Source organism: Bubalus kerabau, chromosome 1, assembly GCF_029407905.1.
Source record: "Bubalus kerabau isolate K-KA32 ecotype Philippines breed swamp buffalo chromosome 1, PCC_UOA_SB_1v2, whole genome shotgun sequence".
Lineage (NCBI taxonomy): Eukaryota > Metazoa > Chordata > Mammalia > Artiodactyla > Bovidae > Bubalus > Bubalus kerabau.
Genome location: NC_073624.1, coordinates 9,411,636 through 9,434,561, shown reverse-complemented (window position 1 = coordinate 9,434,561; position 22,926 = coordinate 9,411,636). Strand labels below are relative to the sequence as shown.

Genomic DNA, 22,926 nt, shown 5'->3' with positions numbered 1-22,926 from the left:
CTGCCACCACCCTCCCCTCTGCCAGGAGCCCCTGACCTGGGACAGCGGCCCACTCTGGCTGCCCATCCCCTCCCCAGGGCTCCGGGCAGGAGGGTTCCCCACAGCCCCTCGGTTCCCTGGTCCACCCCCACATACTCCTCTAGACACAAACCCCTAGGCTGGGGGTGAATCAAGTCATGGGGTGGGGAGTGGTGCCATCCCCCAATGGAAGCACTGAATTGACCCTGGACAATAAAGGACTGAGGAGGAAGAGGGGACCCACACGCAGGGATCTGGAATTTGGCCAGCAAGGCATCCCAAAGAAAAGTGGGGTTGTAGGGTGTCTTTGGTTTGGGAACTTGGGAAGAAGGGGTCTGGGGAAGAACTGCCCTATTGGAGGAACCTCAGCAGGATTCTGCCTACTTCCTGAGGACAAAGCAGAGCATGGAGCTGGCCCTGGGGCAGGGAGCGGGTCGGGACCCAGTGCCCGGCCTGAGATGGGGACAGGGGAGGGAGCCAGTCTTGCGCTTGCTCCCCTGGTGCCCACCCCCAACCTGGCTTCTCCTCTACAGGGCCAGGGTAGGGAAGAGATCACTCCTCACTACAGGGAGAAGCCACTAGTCCACAGGACGCGTCTGTGCAAACTAGAAACAGAGCGCCCCCTCTTCTGGCAGACACAGTCCCTGCCAGGGCGGGGGCAGGGGACGGGGCTTGGACACAGCCTGACCCGCCCTCCGCTACAGCCCGATCACAGGAAGACATGACAGAGGTCCCCCCAGGGGGAAACAAGGTTAGTCCCAGCTGCAGCGTTGAGGGTGGATGCCGAGGAGACCCAGAACAGAAGGAAGGGTGTCAGGAGTCAAGGGCTGCCCTGAGAAGGTGGTGGGACGCTCTCTCCCTCCCTGACCACCCACACCCACGTCTGGTTGGCTGAGTTGGGGGGGGGGGGGGGGCAGAAAAAAAGGGGAGGGGAAGAGCTGGAAAGTCACCTGAGTCAGAGAGAACAGGGGCCCCGACGGGGAGAGGGCGCGCAGGAGAGGAATGGAACCCAAGTGCCTCAGAGCTTGCGCTGATGCAGGGCACACATGCACACACTTGCACGCCTATGACTGCGCTGATGCAGGGCATACACACACACACTTGCACATCCATGACTGCGCTGATGCAGGGCACACACACACACACACACCTGTGACTGGCCAGGTGAAACCACAAGAGGGCATCCCACACCTGGAGCACTGGAAGCCATCTGGCCGCCCCGCCCCGCCCCAGCCGACCCCTGCCCTCCAGTGAGGGCGCCAGCACGCTGATTGGACAGGTCCTGTCAGGTGAAGCGCTGGGAGAATGGGGTGAGTGGGGGTTGCCTACAGCAAGCTCTTTTATGCTGTGATTCACCCCCCCATTCACCTGGTCAGGGTTTCTATACAGGAAGTTTCCAAGACCTGCTGCACACGGCTACAGACATGTGCGTGCAGTCACGAGGGCACGAGGGACAGTGCACACACCTGTGAGGCCAGGTGCGCATGTAATCGGTTTTCACAGGCCAGGTGGGGTGGGGTGGGCTGGGGAGTAGCTCTCAGCGAAGGGGCTTATTAGCTGGCAACCACCCCACCCAGGGAAGGGAGAGACCTTTCTGGGTTGTGCCCAGCCATCTCCAACCCTTCCCGGCTGCCCCTAAGCTCTCAGATCCCGTCGCTTTTGCTCAAAGCCAGTCTCTATCTCCCTCGAAGAGCTGGAGTGCAAAGTTAAAAGGAAAGACCTCTCCCCAAACACACACACAGAAGGGAAAAGGGGTAACCAACCAGAAAGGCAGGGGCAAGATGCTCGGGGGGAGGGTTCAGATCTTCCCGTCCTCCTTTAGTCCCGGGACCTGTTGCTATCTCTCCGGAGAAGAAGGGGGCCAGAGGGGTCCGGGGGAGGCTGGCCCTGTCCCCGTCCTACCCTGGAGACGGCGTCCCAAGTGACAGAGCAGTGCCAGGCCTCCCCAGGCCCCGCCCCGCCTCAGCTCTGTAAACGTCCGTCTGTCCGTCCGCGCAGAGAAAGGGGCGGGTGGGCGGGACAGTTTTGGGAGCATCACCCCTTCTCCTGGTCAATGTTTTTGTTGTTGTTTTTTTTTTAAATAAAATAATTATCCCGCCCTAACCCCCTCATTTCCGGAAGTCCCCACCCCGAGCCCCAGAAAACAGTTTAAGAAGAGTTAAAAATGGCGGATCAGAACTTCCCGCTGCGGTCTCGGAAGAAGCCCTCGGCGGCCTGGGCCTCGCGGAAGGTGACGGTGATGGAGTTGGCCGTGATGTCGGTCACTGTCACTTCACTTGAGGGGAGCGTGGGTGTCCAAGAAGGGGGCCCCTCGCCCAGGTCTGCCTCTGCTGCAGCCGTGGAACAGACGGATAGACAGACAGACAGACGGGGCGGGGGGGAGGGGGCAGCGTTGGCAACAAGGTGGGGAAAGTGGGCATGGGGGGCCGCGTGTGAACCCCCCTTCCGGCCCTCTCACCCCCAACACCAGATCTTCCTCTGAATCTCCAGCCAGGTCAGAGCCTAGTTCGAGGCTGGCCACATGGGGAGAGGTCACGACATTTATCTTCCCTGGCTGGACACGCGCTCCTTCCGAGTGGGACCACGGAAAGAGCTCTGGGCTAGGTGCCAGGGTTCCCCGCAGGCTGAGGGGACCCTCTCTGGGCCCTGACAACTCGAGGGGCCTTGCCAGCTCTGAGGGTCCCTGGGTCTGCGCCGGGGGCCGGGCTGCCTTACCCTCCTCTTCGGGGGGTTGCTCGGCAGGCTCCCACTCGCTGGCCGCCTGCAGGACGTCCTGGGCCGGTGACTCCTGCAGGAAGAGCTCCCGTCGATGGCTGTGACTCTCCAGGTTGGGCCCGCGGGGCGGGAACTTCTTGCGTGAGAGCCGCAGGTACTTGTGGGCCTTGCGGGGCTTGCGGAGCGGGAATGGCAGGGTGGGCACCAAGGGGCCCTTGTCCGCCAGCTCGGGCGCCCCCGCCTTGACCACCCCCTCGGGGCTCCCGCTGCCGAGTGGGCGCGTCAGGGAGAAGCAGAGCTTCTCCTTGCCCTTGGCCTTGTGGGAGCTCCGCAGGTCCATGCTGTACAGCCGCTGCGGGGGCAAGCCAGGGCACGGCGGGTCAGCCCCGCCCTCCCGCCTGCTGCCGCGCCTTGGCGCACGCCGTCCCTCCCACCCGGGGTCCCTTCCCCAACTTTCGGGGCTCAGAACCAGCCTGCACCCCACCCGGCACCCCAGCCCCTGGGCCAGGGCCTGCTCGGCCTTCATCTTGGCCCCCGAGGCACGGCCTCAGGACCACCGGGCCAGGGCTGCAGGGCGCTTTCCTTCGGTCCACGGCAGAGCAGCAGACAAGAGGTACAGATGGAAAACTGGCCGACAGAAAACACACCAGGATTTCTGCGGCCGATAAATTAAGGAGCTATTCATCATAGGAAAGGAAACTTTAATTCTAACAGGCCCCCAAAGCTGAAATGGTCAGCTGCCAGGGAGATGGTGGGAGGCACAGGGCTCTGAAGCTTCTTGGAGAAAGTTAACGCAGCGCCGGGGTGCACCGTGCCGCCAGCTACAGGGACGGTGCACTGCGGGCAGGCCGCAGATGCCCCTTGATCCCCCCAGGGCCCTCCTCAGCTCTGAGCCGCAGCGAGGGGGGAGGGGGGCGTTCCTGAATGGGTCCAGACCCCTGTCGATGTCCTGCCTCATTCATGTTGAAAGGGGCTGGAGGGCACGTGCTTCCATCATTCAAAGGCTGAAGTTTTAAAATTTGTGCACTTGTCTTACTGACTCCCAGGGGAAATTTATACAAATCCAAGAAAGATCCTCAGTGCTAAGATGTTGAGGGCCTGGGCCATTCTGGGACAGGAGCTCCTCTGCTGTCACCAGAGGCCAAGAGTTCCCAGAAAGAGTGAGGCCCACAGATGGGACCTGCATGTCAAACATCTCAAGCTGGGGACACAGGTCATCACAGGTGCAAGCGCCATGCTCCAGTCCCACCGCTAATCCCCATCACTGGGCATGGGCATGTGTTGTCATGACGATGGGAAGAGGGCTGAACTGGGAGGAGACTGTGAAGCTATGGCAATGCCTCAGCACTGCACAGCTTATCCCATAGGCAGCTTTATCAGAAACTACCTTCAACCTGGCTCACAGGCCGAGGAAACTCTCGTACAGTTCTGTTCTTCTCTACCTCACCATGAGAGAATTATAGTTACTAATGGGTCTGGGAGCACCAGGAGTCAGATCTGGGTTTTAGTCCAGCTGTGTGACTTGGTACTGGCCTCCCTGAGCCGCAGTTTCTTCCATCAATGAAATGAAATTATAGCAGCCAGCCTCCAAGATGGTCCCAAATATCTACTTCTGGGAATTCACACCTGTGTGGAGTCCCCTCTATACTGAATACTGCAGTGTGGGACTTCCGAGGCTAAGTCACTAAGGGCACGGTGCTTTGTCCTTGCTCTCTCTGTTTACCCACCCTAGGGGAGGCTAGTGGCCCTACTGTGAGGCCAGCCAGCAGCCCTATGGAGAGGCCCAGCGCTGAGGAACCAGGCCTCCTGTCATCATCCAGCACTGATGCACCAGGCACATGGGTAGCCATGTTAGGACCAGATCCTCCAGCCCCAATCAAGCCTTCAGATGAGTGGATTTCCAGCTGACATCATGACTGTAATCTGAGCCAGAATCACTAAGGAACCAGCTAAGGTACTCCCTGATTCCTGACTCACTGAGACGGTGTGGTGTTAAGTGTTTACTGCCTTAAGTTGCTCAGTTAAGGGTTCATTTGTTACACAGCAATAGATGACTGATGCACCCTCCCTGTGGGCTTGGTGTGCAGATAAACTGTGTTCATTTGTGAAGAGCATGGAGCGCAGAGCTCAGCATGGAGATGTCTGACATGCTATCTCTTTCTCAGGACCCAATCAACACCAAAACCCAGGGATCACACCTACTGCAGGAAGGGAGACCCATCTAATCTGGCAAAAGCCTCATGTGATCTACAATTCAGAGTGGACAGGAGGCTGGACATGGCTCACATTGCACATGGACCAAGAAGCCTTATGTTTTGGCTTTCAAGTCCCAGGTGGGCCTTATTAAATTAAGGACAGCAGGTATTGTTATCATCCGCATTTTGTAGAAGAGAAAACTCAAGCTCAGAGATGTGCCTTGAATCACGGAACTACATCAGTCTAGCCTACATCCTCTTTTCAGTGCAAACCAGCGAAGGGTAGCAGAGTGCCCTCAAGACCTCAAGCAGAGGGTTTCTTCTCACTCAAAAGGACACGTTTCTAAGACATTCCAAGGCTATGATTCCAAAATTCTATGAATCTCCTTAGATTCTAACATTCTAGACTCCCCTTGTTTCCTCAACTCTCAAGTTTATGCTCCTAAGGTTCTCAAATACTACAACTTTGTATTTTGGGGACTCTGAGCATCAATTTATTTACAAGATTCTAAGCTTTCAAAATTCTAGGATCCATGAGCCATACATCCACTCTCCCTCCCTCCACTGGGTCTCCCACCCATGCTGTCTTCCCCTGGGTACCAGCCCGAATTCTGACTTTTCCCAACTCCTCCCACCAAAACTTACCCACTAAGTGCCCCACCCACCCCACCCTCCACAGTGCCCTGGATGGAGCCAGAGGAGGGTTAGTGGTTTAACAGAACTAGCTGGGACAAAGGCACAGATGGTGGGGGTGGGGTGGGGTGGGTGGGTAAGAGCAAGGGGCCCTAAGGGATGGCACCAGAGCTGGCGGGGTTACCTGCAGCAGAAGCCGCTTGGGTTTCGGACCTCTCTTCCTATACCCCGACGCTCGGTCTCTCTCCTCCCTGGGGTGCAAAGCAGATGGCAGAAGAAAAGGAAACACTGGTGACATTTAAGGGTAAGTAAGGCATCGGCTCCACCTGGCCCTCTGCTGTCTACGGGGCAGGGGGGCACCCACCACAGGCTACCACCCATCCTGGGGTCGGGCTCCTCCCGTTGCTCTCTTTAGGCCATGACAATGGGGCAGAGTGTTCAACTCCCAGGGCTCCCTCTTCTCAACTGACTAAAGGTAAGGGCACAGCCACCGGTCCCATCTGCTGAGGTGGGACTCAGGGGGCATCTCCAAAAACACGTGGGTCTTCATGGCCCCAAGGTCAGACCAGACCTCTGCTCTCTATGCACTGGGAACAACCCCTAGAACAATTTCCAGTTTCCACTCTTAGGAGACTTGTATAGAAACCTCTCAATCAAATTTGCCTTGAATGGGCCCAGGGGAGCTGAGGAGAATGGCGGATGAGTCCTGCACATGAGGCTCTGCCCAGAACTCCCCGCCAATTTGGCATCTGCACGAACCTCGTGGGGAAGACAGGCTCCCGTTGCCTGTATTGTCTGGCTGGGGAAGGGGAGAAAAACTAGCTTGCATTCAGTCCCCAGCAGATGCCAGACTCTGCCAGATGCCCTCCTCACTTCACACACATGCAAGGCACACCTGAGGACGCATACAAAGACACACAGAATGCAACACGCCAGACACCCCAACGTGTGCTGGAAGTGGTGGGACGGTTCAAAGTCACTGCGCTTGACTTCACTCCACTCATGCTTTCTGAGGCCTTAGGCCAGTCTCTCAGTCTGAGCCCAGTTAAGCCAGTAGGTCCATGGCCCCGTTTCCCTCCTCAAAGGAGTGGCTGCCACCCGCTTCCAGGCATCAGACTCCAGGGGCGCTGGGGGCGGAGCTGTCCCTCCCACCCTGTGGAACTAGCTTCAGCAGGTCTGCCCTGGGGTCCCAGAACCAGTGTTTGAGAGAAGCACCAAGGGCATGCGATACCCAGACCAATCAGGCCTCTCCGATCCTGGAGAGTGAGAATCTAGTCTCAGAGCCCGGTGCTGGAGCCCAGGTCACCCCTACCTGAGCCAGGGGACACCCTGGCTGGCCACCCTCCCTCTCTGGGCCTCAGTTTCCTGGTCTGGAGCACGAGCTTCCCTTCTCAGTTGTGCCCTGGGGCTCCTGGGGGGAGCGAGAGGTCCCTGACGCTTCTCAAAGCAGGGCTGGGGGGGCGGAGGTAGAAAGACTAAGATCATAGGAAAAGAGAGAGAAGAAAAAAGAGGAAGAGGAGAAGGAAATGGCAGGGAGGAGGAAAGGGCCTTGAGAGAAAAGAAGCTGATGATGTCTACTATATTTGTGTAAGTGTTGTTCATTATTATATTTATTACTGTGTCCTGGGCACTCTGTACAAGGCACTGTTCTCAATGCTGCAACCCTCAACCTACGAGGGAGGCAGTTTCTATCCTCATCTTATAGCTGAGGCACAGAGAGATTAAGTCACTTAACCGACGCCACAATTCTGACAACCTTCGCTACTGGTGAGGATGCTGAGCTCTGGGCACCAGGCCTGACAAGGTCAAGCCTGGGAGCCCCATCAGGGCCAGCGGGGGCAGGCCTGCAGCCTAGGCCACATGATCTGGCTTCCCACCTGTGTGCCCAAGTTTCCGCCCTGTAACTGTGGGTGTGGGGGCAGCAGGAGGGCGAGGTGGGGGCTTCCACTCTGTCAGTCCTGACCTACCCAGGGACCAGTTTCTGTCAACCCCGGAACCCTCGGCCCTTCAGTGTCCAGGGCTGTGGGGATTGTGGCCCCAGCCAGGCCTCAGTGTCCCCTCGGCCCTCCCAGGACGCAGGGACTCCCTGACCAGACTCCTTCTGAGTCCCTTAAAAACACTGCAAAGCAGGTGTTAGAATGCTCATCAACCCCCTTCCACTTCCTTCTCACCAAGACCCAGAGAGGAGGAGGAAGTCAAACCACACAGTGAGTCTGCAGGTCTCAGACAGTGGGTCTCATTTGTCCCTTAACTACTGACTTTTCTGACTCAAAGGAACATCCAAACCCTCTCTACCAGGACTCACAGGCAGAGTCTGAGCTGCGCCCCACCCCTTCAGCTGCCCATGCCCACTCCACAATGCTCCACCCCTGCCCAGCTCACACCAGTCCAGCCAGCCACGCTCAGAGCCCCACTCGCCTCCGTGCTGCTCCTCAGCCCAGGGTCTCTGCATCAGTGTGCTCTCTCCATGGATGGTCTTCCGTAACATGGCTACTGGGCTCCTTCCCTGCCTCACTCAGCTCAGGTCTCTGGTCAAACGCCAGCACCCAAGCACCGGGCTGAGGGCAGCGCCCCCGCCCCGCCCCACCCCATCCAAACAGCAGCCACACGTCTGCATCTACACCATCACTGGCCTACTTCTCACTGTGGGCCTCCACACTGGAGCGTGAGCCCCGCGAGGGCAGGGACACTTGTTGGTTTTGTGCCTCGCTGTGCCCCAGTCCCTGGAACAGTGCCCAGCACACAGGACAATCTTAATAAAGACTGGCTGAACGATGACAGTGCGAATAGGTGACCCCAGTTACCATGAGGAAAACATTCGCACGCCAGTGTCCACACTTCACGGCTCATGACGTGCTCTCACACACCTCTGCTCCCCACGAGAGCCCACGAGGTCAGCACTGTTCTCCCCATTTCACAGACAGGGAAGCTGAGGCTCAGAGAGGAAAAAGGCCCTGCCCAGCACCTCACGGCTGGGGAGTAGCCGAGCCAGGATGCTGATCCAGGCCCTTGACGCCTGCCCAATGGTCTTACCACAATCCAGGACATTCCACAGGGTTCTCCCAGTGTCACAACCCTTTTGGATCAAGGTCCCACCAGCACTCGGGAAACAGAAAGAAGCTGTGGGACAGGAACACTGTGATTTTTAAAGGAAAGACCAGTGGGAACATTTCCTTTGAACCAGCAGCAGGAGACCTCCTGGGGGAGAAGCGATCAGAAGGGGGTGGGGAGGGCAGAGAAACAGCATCACTGGGAGTCAGGAGGCCCACCCCGATAAGCCCTAGTTGGACTGTCTCCCAGCCATGAGGCTCCTGGACAAGTCCCTTAGCTCTTCAGAGCCTCGGTCTCCTCATCTGTCAAATGAGACCCTCATCCCTGTCTCAAGAGGTTACTAAAAGGAACCAAACAAAAATGACTTTATAAAATGGTCCTGCACTCTACAGGGGTGATGGGTCAGGGAGAGGCAGAAAGATTGGGCAGTCTGCTGGCAGGGAGGCCGGTAACACCAAGGCTCATCGAAAGGAATGGCTAGATTATGCTCAAAAAGCCCTCCAACCAGGAGAAACGACATTTTCGGCAAAAGCTCTCCATTAAAGGCGTGCCCTCACGGCATCGGAGGAGCTGCCAATCGCTAACCCACCCTCAGAACTGCAGCAGAGCCCTGGCAGACACGGGAGCCTGAGACTTGGGAGCAGCTTTGTCCTCGGCCACCCAGCTAGGAGGGGGCCAAGCAGGAGGGACTGCAACCCAGCTGTCCTGGCTCTAAAGTCACACTCCCCACACCCACACCTTTCTTGAGCTTCATCAGACTCGGTGAGAGGGTCTCTAGGGGAAATCTCTCTCTGGTCCATCGCTGGGCTTGACAGCAATACTGATACTGCCACCCCTCACATGCAAAGCATCTCTATGCCCATTTTCACCTTCTTCATGGCAACTGAAACCCCTACCTTCTGGGAAAATCGGGGCACGTGTAGTTAGGGGTGGCCAACAATGGCCAAGAGACTGAGGCTTGGGGTGGTTAGCAGAGTGGCTGACATCACCCAGCAGCAGGAAATGGACAGGACCCTCGGCTGCCCTGGGACCTGGTACCCAGTACCTTTCCCCAGCTGCAGCTGTCCCTGCCAGAACCCTGTCCCCGGGGGCCCATGACCCTTGTTCAGAGTCAAGCCACCAACAGCGCCCCACGAAACCTCAGAGCCTGCCGTCCCTGCCCCAGCCCCGGGGCCAGCTGAGCCCCTTACTTCTCCTCGTAGGCCATGACCAGGCGGGGGTCCAGGATGTGTTCCTCCGGCTCCCACGTGCTGTACCTGGGGAGACAAACAAGCGGTCAGAGCTGCCCCGCCTCCAACCCTGCCTTGCATTCAAAGGCCACAGCCGCTGTGGGCAGGACTTGCCCCTTCCTGATCCAGCCTGTAATTGTCTCCTAATCCCATAAATTGTCCCTAGCCCACCAGACTAGGTTGGGGGCCTTCTGGGGGCTTCAACACCAGAACTCCCCTCATCCTGATCACGTCACCCTAAAGGTGACTTCGTCCAGCTCCCGACTAGATCCCCATGTTCACCTCAGGGTTGCAGAGTCGGACACGACTGAGCGACTAAACTGAAAGAGGGCAGGGCCCATACATCCCTGGAGTCCCTTCCCATGAGAGGCAAGAGCACGTGGTGAAGAACAGGGGCTCCGGAGCCAGACTGCCGAAGTTCAAACCCCAGCTCTGCCCTAGCTGCGGCACAACTGTGAACAAGTGGCTCAATATCTCTGTGCTGGTTTCCCCATCCATAGATGCTTTTGAACTGTGATGCTGGAGAAGACTCTTGAGAGTCCCTTGGACTGCAAGGAGATCCAACCAGTCCATCCTAAAGGAAACTGGTCCCGAATATTCATTAGAAGGACTGATGCTGAAGCTGAAACTCCAATACTTTGGTCACCTGATGTGATGAACTGACTCATTTGAAAAGACCCTGATACTGGGAAAGATTGAAGGCGGGAGGAGAAGAGGACGACAGAGGATGAGATGGTTGGATGGCATCATTGACTCCATGGACATGAGTTTGAGTAAACTCCAGGAGTTGGTAAGGGACAGGGAGGCCGGGCGTGCTGCAGTCCATGCGGTCACAAAGAGTCGGACACGACCAAGCGACTGAACTGAACTGAAAGGTCTCTTGCGCTGACTAAATGCGTTCACATGTTCAAGGCGGCCAGTGCACAGGAAGTGCTTTGTGCTTGTTACTGTTCCTAGCCCCCGACGCCCCAGCCCGTGTAGGCTCTGCCTGGCCCAGCTGCTCCCTCCCTCCTCAGCACACACCTGCATCATCAAGGCCAGCTCTGAAGGTCCCCTGTCACATAGCAGGAAGTCTGGTAAATGCCCAGAGACTATTTGGTGCAGTGATCCTACAGCAGACCCCTAGGTCTTTCCACAAGGGACCTCCCACCACTCCCAGGCCAGACAGCATTCTAGACAGCCAGGACAGACCTGAGTAATTCCAGAGCTCAGCCATCCTTCTTCCAGCTGCATGATTATTTACCTAGTATCTGCTTTTAACTTAGCTTGCTATTTTATTTGAATAATTTTAAAAGCAAATTTTAAATAACTTCCAAAAGGGGGGGGTGATTCATCATAAATAGATGCTAGTGCATAAAAAATATAACTTGAAAACATTTATATATGTATACAATTATGCATACAAATGTGTATGGGCATGTTACAAAAAAACCACCCAAAGCAATAGGCTGTGATTCTGGCCAAGGCTTCCCCCAGGAGTGCTGGACAAGAAGGGAGGTGAGTAGGTATTAGGGAGTATTAGAAGGCAGGGAGAGGCCGGGCCCTGCCCCTGCCATCTTCTAACCAGCCAAGCTAAAACCTTCATCTTCAACTGTCCTGGTTACTGTGAAACCTAATAGTCCCACCTATAACTGAATGACAAGCTGCCCGACAACAGACCTTTCCTCCTTTCTTTCACTGACACTTCTGCACACTCACTCTGTAAGGCCCCGTGAACTCAACTGTGAAGGTCTGCGCCCTGAGTGTGACACGCCCAGCACCATCCCAGCTCCTGTCCTTTGAACTTGCTGTGCCCTCTTCCTGGGGGCCCTCTTCCTCCAGGGACCTCCTCACCCTTTTAAGAGTCAGGGTCCTGCAGTTTTCCCTGACATCCTCTCCAAGCACAATGAACCCTCCCCTCAGCTGCTCTTCAGGGCCTTATTGCTGCCCTTGGCACCTGCCACACATACTGATGAATCAAGCTGGTGTCCTGGCTGGCAGGTTGTGACCTCTCCCCAGCTTGCCCAGCCTGGCCCCAGCCCCCATGTGTTCCGGGAATGGCTGTAGAAGTCACTGTAGAGTTCTGCTCATTCTGAAGAACTGCAAAAGTGAAACTGGTATTTTTTTACATAGTTTGGTAAAGCCCAAACTGAAAGCAATCAGCAGCTGGCAGAGACGTCAACCCTTCCTCCCCACAAAGGCTGAATTTCCTCAATTGTACCTAGTAAGAAAAGAGGGGGAATTTTGTGTTCCTCTGTCTGCCCTCCACCCCCCATATCCTCCAGCTGTGGAAGTCTCTTCAGTGCTCTAGTCTCCTCTGCCCTGCCCACTTTTTGGTGATGTAGCTGCTGTGTGGTTTCTGGCAAGTCCCTAACGTTCTCTGTACTTCAATTTCCTCATCTTAAGAATCACCATCACCACCGCCACCACCATAATGGTTAGGTGCCAGAGCAGACAACCGCAGGGATTCATCCATCCCTTGTAACACCTTTATGAGGTAGGTTACAGACGCTACAGAGAAAACTGGGGCAGAGAGGTGAAGCATCTTGCCAAGGTCACTGAACCAGTAAGTAGCCAGTCTGTGGTTGGAACTCAGCTGAATCTTAGCCACCCTCTCTCCCTTTGGGTCCTCACATGCCGACGTATCTGGCTACGCACTGAGCTGTGACGTGTTTGGGAGAGGGGCACGGTCTGATTGACCACGTCTTCAGTGCCTGACCCGGGGCCTGGCACACAGCGGGTGCAGAGAAAGGGTGAGACTTGGCAGCAGGAGGCCTGGCCCTGCTGAGGAAAGGCGGGATGGGGTCGCTGGACGGGCACCTCACCCTCTTGGATACCCTGGCCCCTCCGAAAGAGGCGGTCATCAGCAGCCCTCCGCAGTGTGGGGAGCCAGAGGCCGTGGCGAGCGTAGATCACGCTTTGTGAGCCGCCCGGGTTCAAACAGAACAGGAGTGCGCGGCCGTTGAGACTTGGTCTCCGCGCCGCCGGTTGGGCCGGAACGCAAGGAGACCGACAGGGGGCTCCACTCCGCCGCGCCGTGGGCCCCGCCCCTAGCGGCCGGACAGCCGCGCGGGCACACGCACGCACGCGGGGGCGCGCGCGCCAGATTACCGGGCCGACCAATGAGGGGCAGGGCGGGGGCGGGGACTGCGCGCGCCGGCTCCGAGGTAAACACGGCCACGTGACCGCCACCCCGCCCCCGAGCCGGGGTAAACAGGCTCGCGGCCGCGCCGCTTGGGCCCTGCCGCGCAGACTCCCGCAGTGCCGGGGGCTGGGCGCCCCATAGAGCCAGGCCACCCAGCACCCCTCCACTCCGATTTAGAGCCACCCAAATGAGAAGCTGTGTGCCGGGCTCCCGGAGAGACTGGCGGGGGCGGCGGTGAGCAAGTGACTCACTTGCTGGGGCCTCCAGTTCTTCATCTGTGAAGCAAAGCTACCAATAGTCCATGTCTTTTAGGGGGGATGTGACAATCAGATGTGTTAAGCCACATACAGCACTTGTGGTACACAATAAAATGTGGTACATAACAAAAGCAAACAAGCAATAATTAAGTCAACATGGAAAGCCTCCAGAGCGCACACACACTTGCCAAGACCAATCTCAGGACTCTGCTGCCGCTACTCAGCAGGGTCTTGGAGGGGAAAGAAGGGCCTCCTCTGTGTCTGGCACTGCTATGAACCCTTCCTTGTCTCAGGCTACCTTCCATGGGGCTCCGTGAGGCTACAGCCCCATTTTACAGCTGAGGAAATGGAAGTGCCCATAGTTCAAATCGTGCCACCTTTATGATCTGGGGGAGGGCCTCCTCTGCTAAGGGTTTCTGTCTCTTAATCTGTCCACTGGGTTGCCATTAGGCAAATTACTTAAGTGGGCCAATGCCTGATTTTAATAGGGGTTTATTGATATCAGCCTGGTTATTGGTGTATCCTGATAACTGATACTGTCATTCCTAAAGCTCTATGGAGGCCATCCTCCCCACAAACGGGGTAGCATTCACAAATGGGTAAGAACAGAGGGAAAGAAAATGTTCCCAAAGAGGGGCAGCAGGGTCCCTGGTAGACTGAGATAAGAGTAGGGTATCTGAGGGCCTCTGTGGGACTGAGAGCATGTAGCTGATTATTAAGCCCCTCCGCCCTGTGCCCCCAGCCCCTCCCTGTGCCATTTGCTGTTCTTTCCAGAACAAGCAGGATAGCTCCTCTACCCCATCTGCTGGGGAGGAAGGGCAGTTATTCCTCTCCTGTTGCATTGAGAAAACAGGCAAAGCACCCAAAAGCTCAACAGGGGCCTGGCAGAGTGAGTGCTGGTTTACATCGTGGTTTCTGTATTAATAGAACCTGCCCAGGATGGGGAGGGTGCTGGGAGCAGGAGAGCCTGACTCGCCCTCCCACCCAGGGTGGCACTGCACTAGCCAAGGCTCCCAGGCCTGCAGGGAGCAGCAGTCCAACTACTCCACTCCCCACCCTCTTTCTCAGCCTCTTCTTCAAACAAGACACCCTGATGAGGGGAGACTAAAGTGGGTGATAAAGAAGCCCTGGTTCTCCTCCTCCTTTCTGTGACTGAATCTGTTGTCCCCCAAGTGAAGTGGGGTGGCAGTGGTTGGCATAAAGTGGGTACCATGTTGGCATTTATATTACTGTAGTGACCTCTCCTCTCTGGGCCCCGCTTTCCTCATTTGAAACATGAGAGGACTGATCTAAATGAGGGCTAAAGCTACTTTAGATGGCAGTAGAATCCCCCCAGACCCCTCTCCTGGCTGGTGAGACCTAGGAGCCCAGCTGTGTAACTTACTATTAATAGCAAACATTTACTAAGTGCCTTGTCTGGGTTAAGCATGCACTAGGTACTCTGTATCTGTCATCTAATCCTCACATCACTGCTGTGTTGGAGGATTCATTCCAATTTGGAGATGAGGAAGCAGAGATTCTGCTCTGCTGGGGACCTGTCCAAGGGATCCCAGCTGTTTAGCTGTGAACAAGGACCCAAGTGTGAGGAAGTCAGATGCCTCAGGTCTTCTGGCCACACAGGACTCCCTGAATTCCTGTGGGGGGGGGTCACAAAAGGTAGTCATGAGGGCCCGTCTGGTGGTCTCATTATGTTAGGGAACAAGTGGGCCCCAGGGGCATGGGCATAGGCCAGCAGAACTATGCAGGGACAGCTCTTGAAATGCCAGGTCCTTCCCGTGACTGAAGCTCTGATGGGCAGACATACTAATTCAGGATAAATAAAAGTGGGGGAAAGAACTTGAAACAGACAAATACATCTGTTTAGAGAAGGGAATGTACACAGCAGGAAAAATAGCCAACAATGCCTCGAAGGCCAACAGGCTAGTGTCCACACTCCCATGCAATGTCTTCTGGTGCAGAAGCTCAGAGAGGAGTGAGTACCCAGGGAGTATGCCCACTTCCTTTTCTAGTTTTCCACCTCCTCTTACTGCCCCTTCACCCAGACTGGAAGCCCATCTCTCCTCTGCCTAGTGGAGGAGGGGATTATCCTTCAGTCTCAGGGTGTTTGGGAATGGGCAGCAGGAATGGATGAGTACATTACCTGGCTGGCCAGCCACCAGCCCTAATCAACAGGATGCCTGCAGGCCATCTGGGACACACCCCAGAACTTTCACCCCACAAAGTGAAGAAGCCTGTGAGAGGACAGCTGGGCTTGGACTACTGAATCCATTTTGCAGAGAGGGAAGCTGAGGCAGCATGGCTGTTTTCCCCTCCGCTGTGTCTCTCTCCACTGTGTGTCCAAGACACTCCCAGGACCCAAACATCAGGTCACCCCCAACAGCAACACAGCAGAAAGCCCCTGGCACAGATAGCAGGGGCTCTGGAACTAGGGGGGATTCCAGGAGTCTATCTCTAGGAAGCCAGGAAGGGAGGTGGGGTGCCCACAGGCCAATGGGGAGGCCCGACAACCTGCCCATTCCCTCCCCTCCCCTCCCCCCAACAACTCCTGCTGGAAGGTAATTGGTTGGTGAGAAGGTTCCTGATTCGGCCTCAGCAGGAGAGGCGGGGCAACTGGGAGAGGTCCTAGACCCAAGTTGGCCCGCCTCCCAAATGGGAGATGGAGGAGGCAAGGAAGAGGGGCTCACTTCAAGCCCCAACTCTGCCTCCCCTTGCTGTGTGACCTAAGGCAAGCTGCTTACCTTCTCTGAACCTCATCTTTAGAGATGAGAACCACAGCTGTCTCACAAGTCTGTAGGGGAACCTGCTCTGTAGACTGGAGAATGCTATCCAAAGGTGGCTCTGTCCCCAGCTCTATGGCACTGAAGACTCATGCCCCACTGGCTAAACTTGTCTTGCTCAATGCCACAAACTCCCACCTGGCACTGGTACATGCTGCAGCTTGAGGGCCCCTCCACCTTGCAGGTGGACATTTCTGAAGCCAAGATGCTGGGTCTTCACCGCTGAATGCCAGGAGAGGCCAGAAGCAGGGGAGCAGAGGCTCCAACCAGAAGATGGAGCACAACTCTGAAGAGAAGCTGGCACCCACCTTGACCCTCATATGCTCCAAATCCCTCAGCTGGCAGAGGGGAAACTGAGGCCTAGAGAAGAGGACGATTTAATCAAGGTCAGCTGGCCAATTACTAGAGCAGTTGGAGTGAAAAGTGAGGCAGGAGAGTGGGGAAAAGGCAGATGGAAGGATGTTCAGGTAGGCAGACAGACACACACACAAAGGAGCCTTACTTTGGGGGCCATCCTTTCCACTTGACCAAGTATTCAACTTTACCCTGGGGAGAAAGAGAGAAGGAGACAGTGAGATACACAGATGCCCCTAGGACCACTTGCAGGGCTGAAGGCCCAATCCTCTCTGCACACAGAAGTCCCCCAACACATATACACAAGATCCCCATCAACCAGAGATCCTCAATCTTTGGCTGCTCCATGTCCATCCCAGACCATCCTCCCTGCTAGAGCACAGGAGTGCACTGGGCCCTCCCTACACACCTCAGGGGTACCTGTGGTACAAGCTTGGAGCCCATGATGTCACGTGTGGGAATGTGCATGGCCAAAGATCCAGTGTCCAGTGTGCCAGTGCAAAGACCAGAATTCTCTTATTTTAAATTAGAAGACTCTCCAAGTCCTAGAAAACTCCTCGTTGGGGAGTCCCCCAGGCCTCTAGCCCCATCAGCCCCATCCCTGTGAAACAGTGCCTCTGGCCCAGAGTGGACAAGCTAGTGACTCCAAGACTTTCAACTTACTCTCAAGTCAAAAGACCCTGGCAGGGCCCCAGAGAAGGCAGACAGTCCTCACCGTGAGAAAGGGTGCTCATCCCTCCCTCCAGGAGTGAGAAAATAAGAGCCAGGGTCCTCCCTTCCGCACAGGTGACAGGGGCCTTCCCAATCTGACAGGTGATACCCCTCCACACTAGAACTTTAAGACCAAGATAATGTCATCTCCTCAGAGGCCTGCCCTGGCCACCCTCCCTCCCACCTCATAGTTCTCTTTCTGTGTGGCACACAACCCCAGTGGAAAGCATCTGTTTACTTCCTCTTTTGCTGCCTGTCTCCTCTACCAGAATGTCAGCTCTGCAAAGGCTGGAGCTCCCTCCCCTGGCACTTAGACTGGTGCCTGGTATATAAGAGGTCCTCAAAATTTTGAATGAATGTGAAAGGAACAATGCTCCTCACTCTCTGGCACTACCGGCCCCATGTAGAAAGGGATAATTAATGTATGTGCTTAGGCTACACTGCATGGAAAGCATTGGGTTTTGAGGAACAAATTCAAATTGAGGACACCCTGAGGGAAGGGAGGAGGAGAAGGGGCAGCCCCTACATGAAGACAAAACTCAACCCCATTGGAGTTGGGGGAAGAAAAGAAAAGGTCATGGCCTACCTTAACATCGTTACCTTTAGCCCAAGATACCAGGGCTGAGTTTTCTCCCTTGAAAGATGAGTCGGCAATGAGCCAACTTGAGGTCCTGCTCTGCACTCATCTCTAACTTACGGTTTGACCTTAATCAGGTCGCTTCCCTAGCCCGGGCCTCAGTTTGTGCCTCCGTCAAATGGGAGGAGGTCAACTCCCGCCCTGCCGCTACAGCCTCCCAAGGGGCGGCAGGGAGGAGATAAAAGGACAGTGGTTTTAAGTGTTGGGACAGGGAATTTCCCCAAAGCCTTCCAGTCCCAACTTCCAGCCTGGGGCCAGACTACTTTGCAAACGTGTGCACCGGAAATGGGCACGGCCAAAGTCCAGGCCCGAGGCGCGGGGACCGAACCCAGCAGAACAGATGCCTCCTTAAATCGCTGGGTGTATGTTTGGGAGGCGAAGGCAAAGGGGGAGGAGCTTTTGAGGATGCCGAAGCGCCGTAGGCGGCTTCACTGAGCCGTCGGGCGGGGCTGGGAGTCGGGGAGGGGAAGACTGAGGGGGTGTGCACTGGAAGTGGGGGAGAGACGCGGAGGTTGGGGTGTGGAGGGGATCGGAAAAGGTCGAAGTCCAGCAGTTAAACTTAAGAGGCGGGAGGAGGCTTTTCCAAAGCTCCGCCTCCAACTTCAAAGGACTTGGCACCACGAGTACAGAGTCCTGAGTTCGAGACCCAGATCCGATGCGAACACACGAGGCAAGCCGTTTCTTCAACTTGGGCCTCAGTCTCCCCATATTTAATGAGAGGAGGGTGAGAACGGATAGCGTTCGGGGTCCCTCCAGTCCGATCCTAATCTCCAGCTCTGGCTGGCTCAGCTGCCCCCAGCATCCTGGGGCGACAACTTTTAATTCTACTCTCCCTACAAGGTGGCGGGGTAAACTGAGGCACGGGCTGGGGATACGGGCCCGGCAGCGCGGGGCTGCCTGGGTGCCCCCGCCCCCACTTTCTCCCTCGCCTCCAGGGTAGAGGGGACAGTACTGGGGACAGAAGGGGACCCCACAGGGGTCCTGGGAGCCGCCCCCCGGGCAGCCTCACCTTCCGCACGCGCTTCTTCCGGATGCTCTCTACGGCGAACACCTGCTCGCCGATGGCTGACAGCTCCATGCGGGGCGGCGGGCGAGCGGGCCCGGGGCCGGGCCGGGCCGGGGGCGGAGCTGCGGGGCCGCGGCTGCGGCGCGCGATGCTCGGGCCGGCGGGGTCCCCGTCACCCTCGCCCGGGCGCGCACGCGCACGCGCACGCGCGCACACCCCCTCGCGCTCCCTCACGCCGCCGACGTTCCATTTTTGAACCTGCGCAACGTTTTCCTCGGCGCGAGCGAGCCCGCGGGCGAGCGCGCCGGGCGGGGGCGAGGGCGGGGCGGGGCGGAGCGGGGGCTCGGCTCTCGTCTGGCCGGCCACGCCCCTCCATGGCTCCGCCCCCCGCTCGGGCCCGCCCCCTCTGAAGGTCCGCCCCCGGGCCTCGCGCGCGACGTGTGTCTTTCCAAAGCCGGCGGCCCGCGGGACTTATTTGGCGCAGGCTCCGCTAGGCGAGCGTGTTGGACGTGATATTAATACCCAGGAGTGTTTTCTAAAGTCCTCCCGGTGACTCTGAGGGTCTGGAAACGGCCTGGCTCCGGTTGGGCATATGAGGGCCCGGGGGAGAGCGGGGAGGCCATTTGCCTCGCCTCTCACAAAGAATAGACGAGGTCGCGGCGCGGACCCTCGGGCGTCAGGAGGGCGGGGACGGCCAAGGTTTCCCAACCTGTCAGGGCGTCTCAGTACCACGGTCTCTCTGGATCCGGGCTCGGGAGCGGTGTGGTTTGCCAGTCCTGAGCAGGCGCCTCCGCGTCCATCCTTAACGTCTGTCTGTTCGTCCGGGCGGTTGTGCTGAGATGCCCGGTCCCCACGCGGCCGCTGCCTCAAGGGCCCCCGCTAGGCAGTACTTGGCGGCAGGTATGGCCGCGGCGAATCTAAGGTGCGCAGCGGAACGGATTTTGACGCCACGCAGCCCCAAGTCCCCAGTCACACGCACTTGACACTCTGCACGTAGTAGGTGTTCGATTCTGTGGAATGAATGGATCTTGAGATCTCAGACAAATCCATTCATTATCCCCATCCACTCTAACACGGTTCTGTCTGTCCTACGGCGCCAGCTTTCCGTCCTCACTAGGAACCCGAGTCATCCGTGCCCCTTGGGCTCCCAACCGCCTGCCTGCATTGACCCCCCAAATCCTGCCTCTCTGACCTCCTCCCATCCACACCCCTTGTCCTTTCTCTGGACTGCAGCAACCGCCTTCTCACTTCTCAATGCCCTCCGAGCCGAGTCCACAGTGCCAGGATGAGCTTTCTAAAATGCAGATCTGACTGGATCACTCTAGTGCTTTAAAACCTTCCATAGCTCCCTGTGCCCCTCAGAATAAAGTCCAGACGCCTCTGCCTGGCGTCCTGGGTAGAAAAAGAGAAAAGAAAAAGAAATGATTTGCACGGACTTTTTATAAGGAGCAACGGAAGCCCGAAGGCAGTAGAATGATACATCCAAAGCACTGAAAGAAAATAACCATCATTTTAGAAACTGAGTGAAATTTTATTTCAAGATTTATGTACCCAGTGAAAATGTCTTTCTAGAACAAGGGGAAATAATAACATTTACAAATACAAAAACCAAGACTTTGCCAGTAGCAGACCCTCCCTAAAGGAAATTCCAACGGAAGAACTTCAGGCTGGAGGAAGATGATCACAGACAGAGGTCTGATGCAACAGAGAATAAAGAACAATGAAGAACGTTGATAATACAATAACAATGTCTTCTGGATAAAAATAGAGTTAAAATACACAACAATGGCATAGAACTTGGGTAAATGGATTAAAGTGTTCCGAGATCTTTCTATTCCTCAGGAGGAAAACGAAAATAGATAGCAAATACACTTAAACTCTGATGAGTTAAGACTGTAAGTTGTCATTAACAGGGTAAACAGAAAGAATGGAAATGCAGTATATAGTATTTAGCCAAATTATTAGAGGGGAAACAGAATGAGAAAATCAATCAATCCTAAAACAGCAAGAATGGAGAGAAAAATACAAGATAGGTGGGACAAATAAATAACAGTTATAAATTCAAATGTACTATAAAACAATGCAAGTGGACTAAATGTTGTAGTTAAAATACAAGATTACCATGCAGGATAAAAATCCAAACTACCTGTAATTTACAAGAGATCCACAAGAAACATTTCCAAAACAAGGACACTGAAAGGGTGAAAGGAAATGCATGGTAAAAAAAAAAAAAAAATTCTTATAACACAAAGGCTAATAAAAGAAGACTGGTGCAGTTATTTTAGTATCAGAAAAAAATCACTAGAGATAAAGAAGGTCACTTCATAATGAAAATGGTCCAACTGACCAGAAAGAAAGAACAATTTCAAATTCATATGTAAATACCATAGTCTTAAAATATAAAAAAACAAAGAAGAGAACTATACAGAGAAATAGACAAACCCACAATTACAATGGGAGATTTAAAAACACATCCTTCTGTAATCAACAGAACAAGCAGAAATATATTTAATGAAGATAATATTAAGAAACTTGACTAGGGGACTTTTATGGAACAGTGTAGCTACAAGTGCAGAATATTCTCCTTTCAAGACACAGGAGAGAAAAAAAAAGAGGAAAAAAAAAAAGACATAGGAGATATTCACAAAAGCGGCAAAGTTAAGGGCAGAAAGTTATCAGCAAAAGCAAAAGTTATTTCTATGAAAATATTAGTTGTATTGAATTTTCCCATGGACAGAGGAGCCTGGTGGGCTACAGGCCATAGGGTCACAAAGAGTAGGACACAACTGAAACAGCAGGCAGGCATACCTCAATTTGAAAATCCTGGGGAAAATGCTACCACTCATTAGCAATAAACACTGCAAAGCAAAAGAAAAAAAAAATCAGTTAACATAATTCACCATTAGTTAAGGAAGAAAGACATATTGTTTGTTATCACAAAAGATACCAGGAACGTTCAAGATCTGTTTATGTTTTAAAACCTGTAGCAAATTAGGAATACAAGGGAATGACTTTATCCTGGTAAAAGTATCTACAAAAATCCTACAGCAAATATTCTAATTAATAGTGAAATGTTGAGATTAGTAAAAAGGCAAGGATGATTGCAATCCCCATTTCCATTAAACATGGCATGGAATATTCTAGACCTGTGTTATCCAATATGGTAGCCACTAGCCCCCTATGATTACTGAGATCTTGAAATGTGACTAGTCTTAATTGATGTGTAAGAGTAAATTTAAATACATGTTGAATTTTAGATAGTACCCAAAAAAACCCATACCATAAAATGATCTCATTAATAATTGTATATTGATTACATATTGAATATTTTAATACATTGGGTTACATGAACTATTTTACAAAAATTCATTTCATCTGCTTTTTAACATTTTTAGCATGGCTATTAATTTTAATTTTAAAATATACCTGCAGTCTGCATTTATGACTTACATTAGATTTCTTCTGAACAGTGTTGACTAGACAGTAAGATAATAAATGAAACTAAGGGAAAAGGATTAGAAATAAACAAAACTGTCACTATTTTCTGGTTTTGTGTGGAAAATCCAAAATTTCCTCAAAATATTATTAGAATTGAAAAGACAGGTTAGCAAAATTGTTGGATTAAAAAAGTCAGTATACAAAAATCTGTTGTGTTTTGTATTCCTCTATGCAGCGGTAAATAATTAGAAAATATCACTTTTAGTATAATAAAAATATGTAAAGGACCTAGAAATAAATCTACTGATTTACACATCTAGGTCCTTATGGAATAAAATCATAAAATTTCATTGTGAGACATTAAAAACTATCTAATGGGGAGTTAAACCATGCTCATGGATTGAAAAGACCTAGTCCTGGAACCATGACCATTCTCCCCAAATGGGTCCAAGTCAAGAGTCAAGGCAAGCCTAATCAAACTCACTGCAGGAATCTTTTGGGAACTGGATAAACTGAATGTAAAATTTGTATGGAAGTGCAAAGGGCTAGGACAAGTCAAGGTGCCCTTGAAGGAGCTGAAGAGAGGGAGGCTGGTGGTGATGAGATCACCCCTAGCAGATACCAAGACATTATAAAGCTAAAGCAAATAAGACAGTGAACTATTGACACAAGAACAGATAAACAGGACAGTGAAACCAAAATGAAAGCCCAGAGGACTATAACCACAGACAAATCAATCTATCTAGAGAGAAGGAGCAAGAGGCTGAAATTGCTGGTCAGT

The 22,926-nt window shown here is 54.0% G+C and overlaps 1 protein-coding gene and 1 long non-coding RNA gene across 4 annotated transcripts; one reads left to right on the top strand and one right to left on the bottom strand.

The window, feature by feature from the left end:
- Positions 1–1,703: 1,703 nt before the first annotated feature.
- CBX7 (chromobox 7) lies at positions 1,704–19,001 on the bottom strand. 3 transcript variants are annotated; one of them, XM_055566850.1, is made up of 6 exons: positions 18,711–19,001; positions 16,502–16,545; positions 9,803–9,868; positions 5,746–5,812; positions 2,734–2,908; positions 1,704–2,348 (listed from the first exon to the last, which is right to left on the bottom strand). In XM_055566850.1, exons 1-6 carry the CDS (start codon positions 18,777–18,779, stop codon positions 2,191–2,193), a joined length of 579 nt encoding a protein of 192 aa, XP_055422825.1. In that variant the 5' UTR covers positions 18,780–19,001; the 3' UTR covers positions 1,704–2,190. The 3 variants fall into 3 exon arrangements, with proteins under 3 accessions (XP_055422825.1, XP_055422824.1, XP_055422826.1); XM_055566849.1 differs by having other exon boundaries at positions 2,734–3,085; positions 18,711–19,000; XM_055566851.1 differs by having other exon boundaries at positions 2,734–2,806; positions 18,711–18,999.
- LOC129642577 (uncharacterized) lies at positions 2,763–5,405 on the top strand. Its single transcript, XR_008709835.1, has 3 exons — positions 2,763–2,887; positions 4,466–4,687; positions 4,899–5,405. It is a non-coding gene; the product is annotated as an uncharacterized LOC129642577 (long non-coding RNA).
- Positions 19,002–22,926: the final 3,925 nt, after the last annotated feature.